The sequence below is a fragment of the Chionomys nivalis genome, chromosome 3 (assembly GCF_950005125.1).
Source record: "Chionomys nivalis chromosome 3, mChiNiv1.1, whole genome shotgun sequence".
In the NCBI taxonomy this organism is placed as follows: domain Eukaryota; kingdom Metazoa; phylum Chordata; class Mammalia; order Rodentia; family Cricetidae; genus Chionomys; species Chionomys nivalis.
The window spans coordinates 40,842,521-40,852,659 of NC_080088.1; the positions used below are offsets into that span (position 1 = coordinate 40,842,521).

A 10,139-nucleotide genomic window follows, 5' to 3' on the forward strand; every position below is an offset into this window, starting at 1 on the left:
CTTACCGAGCTAGGACAGTCTGCAGAGGGGCTTGGTCACCGATGCTTTCCTGGGCCTCTGGGTACAACCCTTAGTGGCATTTTAAGTTCTTCAACATGTTGATGTCAGCTCTGAGTTGCCATCCTGAACATTATCTATCATTGCTTCTCTGGGTTAGGAACACGGAAGCCACCTGGCTGGGCAAGGGTCTCAGTGGTGTGGTTAAGCTGTCTGTATGTAACAGCTTCCAGTCTAGTGTTTCTGTGGACTCCTGAGTGGGTATCTTTGTCTCTATCTGTTCTCCATACCTTTTCTTGGACTCTTTTCCTTCTATGTGTTTTGTCTATTTTGATGTGTTAAATTTTTGTTTCGTCTTATTTTATGTTTATGTTATTTTATTATCCCTTAGAAGTCTGTCTGTTTTCTAATGAGAGACAGCAAGGGGGTGGATTTGGATGGGAGGGGATGTGGGGAGCCATTGGGATTAGTAGAGGGAGGAATAACCATAATCAGGATATATTATATGAGCAAAAAATAAATCTGTTTTTAATAAGGGGGGTGGGGTTCTAGGGTTGCAGTTATCTGATGGCTTCCCGGGGTTAGAAGATATACTTCCGAACTGCATCTTTCGTGTGGCTATAAGCATGTGTTGGTAGGAGGGCTAACCACCCTTTCTGTGGGCCTCGTCACGGTGCCATAATTGGATCTTATCAGCTGGCTTTCCTTACACCAAGTGGTCCAGTAGAGAGAGTAAGGTGGAAACCATGTGTCTTTTATATCCTAGCCTTAGAAATCACATGCCATTGTTTTTGCAGTATCTGGTTGGTTACGCAGGTCAGTCTTGTTTAGTGTGGGAAAGGACTACATTAAGAGCATAGGTGCCAGGAGGCATGAATCCCTGGTGTCATGTTGGAGGATGCTACAGGATGTTAGGATGATTCTATGCCTTCCTTCCTTCCTTTTCTCAGGACAGATTTTTTTTTCTGATCATGTAACTGGAAATGAGTTTACAGATTTTATCAGTTTCCAGTTGTATGATCACATAAGAAGGTTTGTACATTCATGGTGATCGTGTAAACAGTCTTTGAATTTACTCAAGTAAAGGGAGATTAGTTTGGATTAGGTCATACACTAATGGGCTATAGCTCATGAAAGGACATCTGAAAACTGTTAGCTATATAGGACTTTGCCAAAGAGTAAGTTGCCATAAATGTGCAGTTTGATGGTGTGGGTAGGTATTTAGTGCACACTTTGGTTGGCATCAGCTGGCACAGCTAGACCACATGGCCAGAGCTGTCACAGTGCTAGTTTACGTGAGGGTGTAGTGGGTGCCTCTCAGGTCCTGGGCTTAAAGATGGAGCAGTAGTTCCTGGGATCTTGTGCAGAAAGTGGGGAGCGTGTGTGGTGTTTGGTGATGATTGTGCGTTTGCTGACAGTTGTGTAGAACACAGGAATTGGTACAAGAAGGATGCTTTGTGGGGACATTACAACTCTGAAGTAACTCTGGTTTTCCAAGCTTTTTCTGACAGTTTTCAATACAGCCTGTGCCTGAATCATAAAAGTGAAGAAAGGCCTGGGGAATCTGTTATCTAAACAGGAATTGTTGTTGTATTATTGCTACACCAAATGTGGATGACTGAACAGTGAAACTCCTTTTCAGCAGGTCATGTCATGAATGAAGCCTCATCCCTAGCAATTCACTGATGTCTGGGAAAGGCTCATTGTGGCTTTAGAGAGTATGTTCTGGTTTACATGTCATCTGCCAGTGACTAAGATGTCCCCATGCCCTGGTAGTATGACTCCGAGGTCACCTTATTTAAATGAAAGTAGAACTGATAGCAGCCGGGAATATTTTGAGGTAAAAGTTAATGAACTATAAAAGTATTCACATGTTGCCTGACCCCCAGTGGGTTAAATGGATGTGGGGTAGATTATTTGGGGAACAGGAAAACGAAGAGTTTAGGAAGGAAGGAAGTACAGTGGTTATGGAGTTGATAAACTGAACAACATGCCCTTAAATAGTAAAGTGTATTCTTGGATAACTTTACCAGATACCTGTTGGAGCATGGCTCAAAATCTTTAGCTAGTTTCCCATCTGTGTATCTTCATTTGTTTTCGGGGAGCTAGACTCCAACCTGAGTACTGCTGGTCCCAGCTATAGCGAACACCTAGACAGAAACAACTTCTGTGCCCCTGAGTCTGTACTGTGTTAAATGTATTGTCTTCCCCACAAAAGTACCACCACTTAGCTCCAAACAGAAAGCAGCGTATCAGCTAACAGCTTTGGAAGGCCACGGCACTGTGTGCGAGTGGAGCAGTGTACTTGTGCTCTTTGTGGTATCATAACATTGCTCACACTTTCTCGGGACTTTGGATTTGCAGATACTAATGCTGGAGACCGTGGACAGACCAATAATGCCGCTTCTGCATCAGCTTCCAACTCCACCTGAACAGCCCCAAGTAGCCAGCTGCGCAGGAAAAACCAGCAGTTACTTGAGTGTCACTCAGCAACACTGGTCACGTTTGGAAAGAAAATTAAAAAGAGGAAAAAACAAAAACAAAAAACCCTGTTCATTTTAGTGTTCAATTTTTTTATTATTGTTGTTCTTATTTAACCTTGTAAAATATCTATAAATACAAACCAGTTTCATTGTATTCTCACTTTTAAGGAGATCCAAGGGGTGGGAGGGCTGGGGCGGGGGGAGGAGCGGAGCACCAGAACACACAATCTCTCCCACGACAATCTTTTCTTTTTTTTAAATCAGACGTCTGCTGTTGTATACCTTAAAGACCAGACTCCTGCCTCACGCCCCCACCACAACAGAAGAAAACCTGTTCTGTGCTGGTTTATTTTCTGATTTGTTTTCTTTTAAAGTCTGGTGTAGGACTTTGATACAGTGCACAGCTTGAAATTGGTTGGGAGCTTAGCAGGTGTACTCAGCAGGGACTTAATGTCACCTGTAAAATGTATACATAGCCTCGGGTATTTGAAGACTTGCCTTTGGCAGGTTGATGGCAGGTGTGACAGACCAAAAAAAAAAGAGAGAGAGAGAGAGAAGAAATGTGTATTGTTCATAGCCCAGGGAGGTCACTAAAGTCTGAAACTTAGAAGGGAAGATTTGTGATTGATTATTTAAGGTTTGTTTTGCTCTTGACCAGTGCAAGTATTGCAGATGCTGGCTTAGGAAGGCTGCAGGGAGCGACAGCTGCATGCCCTGGGGTGGATCTTGGTTCACCTGACCAAAGGCTGTCCGCATAACTTCATACTGTTTTGAGGTGGTGCCCTGAGATGAGATTGGAGATGGTGATGAGCCAGCAGCTCTGGATGCATCAGAAGGCAAATGACAGGAAGGCAGCAGGCCAGGGGCAGATCTCACCACTGTGAATGAATTTGTCCAGAGTTTTCTAAAGTTATTTCCCTTAGAAAAATACACTTGAGAGAAGACATTGTAGCTAAATAATGTGAACTGTAACAGTCTACTGCTTTATTTTTCATATTTTAATTGAAAATCAAGCTTGCAAGACTTTCCATGTTCTTACACATAGTTCTAATTTTAAATCCAAATCTAGACTGTATATTTAATTTCTGCTTTTTAACATCATGTTTTTTAAATTTATTTATTGATGCATGTCAGATAGGCCATTATGATTTTAAGTGGTAGGCATATTAAAAACCACACATCAAAATGATAAAGTCACCTGTACCTGCTGACTTTATAGGAAAACTGATTATATCAATGTGTGTATATATGTTATATATACATATATTCAATACTGCCTTTTCTTTTTGTCTATAATATCAAAATTGACTGACTGAATCATGAAAAGAATGTTCCCTCAATCATTAAGAGTTTTGTTTTAGTTTTCTATGTTTATCAATGAATGGTGTAAGAATCAGTCTCTTGTTATTTGAAGACAAAGCAATATTCCTTGGAAAGCAAGGAGGATTGAAGGATTACGTTTGAATGAGGAACAGAATTCATAACTAGTTTGTTGATCCTTTTAAGGTTGGTATCTTTGTGGGCCTTATATACTCTAAAATGAACCTTGGTGCTTATGGGCCATTACTTGACCTATGAATCTTTAAGGCACAATCAGTTACCTTTCACATTTAAAGATCACTTGAGTGATGGCCACCTTTCCTTCCTCCCTCTCTTTCCCCAGTGTCTGCTAAGGTCAGCAAATGATGAGGCCTCCAGAGCCCTTGGCTGTGTGTGGCCTCCTTTGCCCTCATTACCACCTTCAGTCATTGGGGTGGGGTCCTGCCCTCCAGGTGAGTGGGAAGAGGGGTCTCTTGGCAGCCCTTGTCCAGGCCCTAGCACCCTGTCATGCCTCTTCAACCGCGTGTGTAACTCTCCAAGAGAGTTGCGCTGCCTGCCGAAATGAATCGATAGTAGAGAGACAGCAGCGAGCCATCTGACTTTTCACTCACTGTGCGGCTACGCTCTTTGGGCCACAAAAGGGGCTTCTCAAACCTCTGCTTCTGTCAGAGTTCACAGGAAAGGAAGCATGCTTAGTCAAACCAAATCAAACAAATAGGCTTTTACTTTCTGTGAAGTGCTTCCGAGATACAGAGTTTGAAAGAATTCTGAAATCAAAGTATTTGACAGCATAGTTCCTAGAAGGGGTGACTTAGAAGGCCGTTTTTAGAAAGAATTTGTAAAGAGTCTGAATAAGTGGTTCTGTGGCCTAAGAGGGAACCTGCTTTCAGATAAAACTGCCCAGCCAGACACAGACACTACTCTGGACTTGGTGTACTTGCTAGAGTCCATAAAAATCAGTGCTTGCTTTTAGCAAATACTCCCCACCGCCCAGATGGAGTAAGAGAAGAGCAAGGTTAGGTGCTTTTCTCTAACCTGTGTGCGTGCGTGATGTGTGTTTTTGTGAGTGTGCATGCGCGATTCTGTGTGTGTGTGTGTGTGTGTGTGTGTGTGTGGGCTGAGGTGCACGATTTTTCTTTCTCAAGGATCATGGCAGGATCACAGAACTTATACAAGTGAGATCCAGGTGTCTGAATATCTTTTTGTAAATAATAATAATTAAAAGCTCCTCACCAAATTCAAGCCTGTATATTATATTTTCTTTCGATGTTTTTAAATTTAAGTTTTATTGTTTTGTATGTAAATATGTGGACCCAGGAACTGTTATTAATGAGCAAAAAGTTACTGTTCAGGGCAGTGATTCTGTTTAATAACCAGACAAAAATGTAGACGAGCTTTTTAAAGCCATATAGTTTTGACTCTGTACAGTAGGTACCGGCCTGTATTATTGTAACAATAACTCTAGCAATGTATAGTGTATCTATATAGTTTGGAGTGCCTTCGCTTCCATGTATTTGGTTTTGTTTTGTTTTGTTTTTTAATTGACTTCCTTTATCCATGTGTCCCTGTCAGTCCCCTTTCGGTCTGAAGTTACAATGTAACAGCACCTTTGCCCCCTCCACAGTTTGAGTAGGGGAGAGGAAACTGTGTTTGAAATCTCATTTCATTTTAGCCTTGCCTTTCTTTGGTTCTGGGTGTGTCTGTCTCCTCCTCAGTAACAGCGACCGGTTTAATTTCACACTTAGTCCATGCAGGGACTTGGTGGAGCGCAGGGAGTCCCAGAGCTGGAGGATGTCAGATGGATTGGGTTTTGCTCATCTTTTCCTCAAGCCCTAAAGCGGGCCTTGCAGCAGATTGGGAAGATCCCACGCTCACTCTGCCCCCACCTACTGCCCTCCCAACCAAGAGAAAGAGACATCGGTTTTGTTTGATTTTGAAAAAGAAGTCACGCTGTCATGGTGGCATTTGTTTTTTGATACGCCAGTGGTCTGGGTGCCCTGGTGAAGTTGTTGGCAGCTGCTGTACCATGCGCTGTGCTGGTGAGGACTGTCAAGTGGACTCTGAACCCATTCCTCCCTCCTGCCATCTTGTTGGGTGAAGCATCATTTTAATTTCTTTTTTGAAAATCAGTTTCCTAACTGTGCCTAATATGGCCTTTTGAAAGAAAAAAAAGTATTCATTTTGCCACCAACTACTTTGTATGTCTTGAATAGAAGAAGGAAAACAGAAACAAAAAAGCCACTATCAAACCAAAGGTTGCTATTTTTGAGACATCGTGTGTTTATTGCACATGGCAGAAGACTGCACCTTCTTTCCCATAACATTCTGTGTTGTTTTTTACTTAAGTCTTTAATTCTTTTAGATCCATTTATTAGGTTTGTGTATTAGCAATGTGTATCTACCTGGTCTTCCTGTCCACACCAATATAGAGGTCCTGAGAGGACCGTGTTCTCTATCCCTGTGGATGTAAAGACACTGGCAATTCTGTTACATTTCCCTTCCCTTTTAAGGGTTTTAACTTTGGAATCTTCCAAAGGAAGTTTGGCCAGTGCCAGATCTCCCAGAGTTGGGGTTTTTGTTTTTGTTTCTTTCTTTGTTTTAAATCAAAATTGTGTCTGGTTCCTATTGACACTACTGATTGTTCTCATCACAGAGATGAACACGTTTCTCCCCTGTATGGAAAGTGAGCATCCTTTATGGTGAAACCTGTCTTTTCTGGTAAAAACTGAAGCCACTGAAAATAAACAACTAGAAGCACAGGAGAGTCCCAGACCGAGATCTCCTTGGAGAGTCTTGGGAAGTGATCCCTGGCGTCTGGGGCCTTTTCGCGGGGCTATGCCATTTTATTCAAGCTTGTTGTTCCATTGTGTATCTCCACAATACAAACAAAATGACAGCCAGTACATAAGGGGTTAGCTTGACAAAGTAGACTACCTTGTGTTAATTTTTTTTCTTACTATATCTGTCTACAGGCAGATACAGATAGTTGTATGGAAATGTGCTTGCCTGTAATATTTGCATTTATAAATGTGTTGCCGATGGATCACTTGGGCCTGTACACATACCAATTAGCGTGACCACTTCCATCTTAAAAACAAATCTAAACAAAATTTATTATTATTATAATATATATATATAAAGGACTGTGGGTTGTATACAAACTATTGCAAACACTTGTGCAAATCTGTCTTGATATAAAGGAAAAGCAAACGCTGTATAACATTACTACTTGAATGCCTCTGTGACTGAATGTTTTTTTTTTATTTTAAATATAAACTTTTTTGTGGAAAGTATGCTCAATGTTTTTTTCCCTTCCCCCATTCCCTTGTAAATACATTTCGTTCTATGTGACTTGGTTTGGAAATAGTTAACTGGTACTGTAATTTGCATTAAATAAAATGTAGGTTAGCCTGGAAATGAAATTAAAATTCACAAGTGTGTGGTCTTTATTTCAGTGCCCACCCCTCTCTTTACTCTGCCTACTTTGCCATTGCAACTTATAGTCACATCACCATCTCCTCTCCACTAACTGGGGAAACACGAATCTTTGTTACGAACACACAACTCTCATTCTTTGAAATGGCCTTGCTCTGATATATAGACAGGAGGGGCAGCTTCTGGCCTGGAAACCCCTGGACTTAATGTAGAGGACGTTCTGCAGATACTGTTATGGAAAGAAAATGTCCCTGGAAGGGACAGTGGTAAAAATGTGTGTAAGCTGCTGTCTTTGGTTACTGTGTCCATGGTTTGGTGTGACTGTATTTTCTTTTCTCTTCTGCTTATTAGTAATGGCCTTTGGGAGTCTCTGTAAAACATGAACGACATGGACAGTGGGTCTGTGTCACCCATATAACCAACACGTGTTTGAGGCCGCTCATTTCCAGTACTGGATAATGTATGTTAACATGTTATGTCTCTTAGTGCAAACAGAAACACCCTTTTTTTTTAGGGCTGGCTCATTGTCAGGCCTAAAGGTTAGATTTAAGGTCATGTGACTGCTGCTTCAATAAAGACAAATTTATATTCGATTGAGTGTGGTTTTTTATTTAGTGGGCTAGTTCTATTAACATTTTTAGAAGGAACTCACTGTGGTGCCACCTGCCTGTAATTCCAGCACTGACAGAAGTAGGGAATGGGGCTGGGTCAGCAGCGGGGTGGTCTCCATCATTTTGGGGTCCTACCGTGGCCATTTGAGTTGGGACTATAGGACCTGAAAGGTTCTTTATTCCTGAGTCCTTCCAGGCATAGTGCTGAACCGTAGGACAGCAGTAGGGCTAGTCTTTCCGGGCACCTTGCTCTGTTTGTTAGAGAGCTGTGGTTATGGGAAGAAAAGCAACCTGAGTGAACTGAGACTGCTCTGCTGACTGGTGAGCTACCTGGAGCTGGGGTTGCCAGTTAATGGTGGCTTAGGGGTGGGTTGGTTGGTTTTTAGGTCTCTCTTCTTCCCAGAAAGCAAGGGTCACTCCTGGGCCTCCCACATGAAGATTTGTCACTCATGCCAAGACAGTGGCTGCTGAGTGGTTCTTGCATGATGGGAGAGCCAGAGGCCTACAGTGGCTCACAGATCTTTTCTCCTGCACTTTGGAAATCGACCAATCCCCTCTTGAGTGGGGAACCAGAAAAAGAATTGTTGACACCAAGATGCCTAGAAACCAATACTTGCTTCTACTTGTTCAGAAGCTCAGGGAGGGGGCTGAAGAGGAAACCAGACTTTGGAGAGCAGGGAGGTTGGATGGATCTCTGAATCTTAAAACTCAGCCATGGTGCTAAGAGGATGTATAACCTGTCTGCACTCTTCTGTGCTACCAACCGTGAATCGTACACATTCTTGGAATACGTGTTTACTGTCTGTGATTCCTGTGCCCTTACCAGTTTTGTATTCAGCTAGGATAGGGAGTGTTTTCTGTATTACATCTTAATCTTAACCTCACTTCTCCGACCCCACCCACGTCTAACTACTGCCAGGCTTTTGAATGAGTAGCACCAAAGGTAACTTCCCAGAGGAAGGAGAGATGCTTGTGTGGTTTATGAATATAGTTGAATAGAATTTAGACTTCCAAATGAGAAATGTATTGCTAGTTATAACTAAGTCTTCAGTTATTCCAAATTTCAAAAAGTGAAAGCTACATTCATGAGTTTGCTGCAAAGGGCTTCATGTTCTCCCAAACACATATGCTTTCTTTATGTCTTTGTGTAGAAATGGGGGCGGGGAGTGGTAGGAGATAAGCTTACTGTTTTGACTTCTGTACATCTGATGCCAGTACGGTTTGGCCTGTTTGTAAGATGATTAGAGTCAAGTAATTACCTGTTTGTTAAAATTCAGTTACTTTCAAACTTCCTTTGCAACCGAGTATTTTCACACATTTAAAACTTTGGTTACTACATTTATATTATGGTATGTATATATTTTATATGTAATAATCAAGCACAAAAGCTAATTAGGTGAATAGCTCGTTTTTATGTCGTAAAGGTAGATGGTCAGGCTTATAAAGGGCAATGCTGAACTCAGTAGAGTACAGCTGTGTATGTGTGCTTTGGGATACCGTCTCTCTGTTTCCCCAGACTGCCCTATATTCTTACCTCAGTCTCACCTGGCTCTGTTTTTTATTTCTGTTTTCTCATTCTCACATTTTTTTTTCTTTCCCAGAAAAAAAAGTCAAAAAATAGGGGCTGGAGAGATGGCTCAGCGGTTTAAGAGCACTTGCTTTTCCAGAGGACCAGAGTTCAGTTCCGAGCATCCACATCGGGTGGCTCACAACCACCTATAACTACAGCTCCAGGGAATGCAGCACCCTCTTCTGGCCTCCTCAGGCACCTGTACATGCACACACGCGCGCGCGCACACACACACACACAAAATAAATCTTTTTAAAAATATGTTTTATATCTCTACCCAGAATTTCATTACTGAAATCCTCTTGTCTTGATCTTACGTTAAACCCAGGAACATACTTGCTTAGTTCCTAAGCTTGGAATACCTTGTGTGGCAGTAAGGCATAGCTTGTGAAGAGGCCTGACAGCTCTACAGACTATCACAAATGAGGCAGATGCTTCCATACACTTCAGCTTTGAGGACCCCAGTGTACTCGGGAGTTCGGTGTACACAGGTAATTCTGCTTTCACATATTTATTGTCTGTCACTGATGCCTTATCATAGGTAACCCCAGTGCTCCATCTTGGGAACAAGCCAGACCCTGGGGAGCAGACGTACCCACACTAAGTCACGTACAGGTCCCCACAGCCACAGTTCCCACCCCTTCCTTGACAAGCACCTTGCATTCGGAACCAGAACCCACATAAAGCTCCCTGACTGTATGTCACGTGCCCATCCACATTCTT

At 42.2% G+C, this 10,139-nt stretch overlaps 1 protein-coding gene across 2 annotated transcripts in view; it reads left to right on the forward strand.

The window, feature by feature from the left end:
• The window catches only part of Gsk3b (glycogen synthase kinase 3 beta), a 148,905-nt gene extending 141,077 nt beyond the window's left edge, over window positions 1-7,828 (forward strand). For both annotated transcript variants that reach the window (XM_057764199.1, XM_057764200.1), the window contains one exon: window positions 2,362-7,828. In XM_057764199.1, the coding sequence (XP_057620182.1) occupies window positions 2,362-2,429 (68 nt within the window). In that variant the 3' untranslated portion in view covers window positions 2,430-7,828. The remainder of the gene's footprint in view (window positions 1-2,361) is intronic.
• The last annotated feature ends 2,311 nt before the right edge of the window (window positions 7,829-10,139 follow it).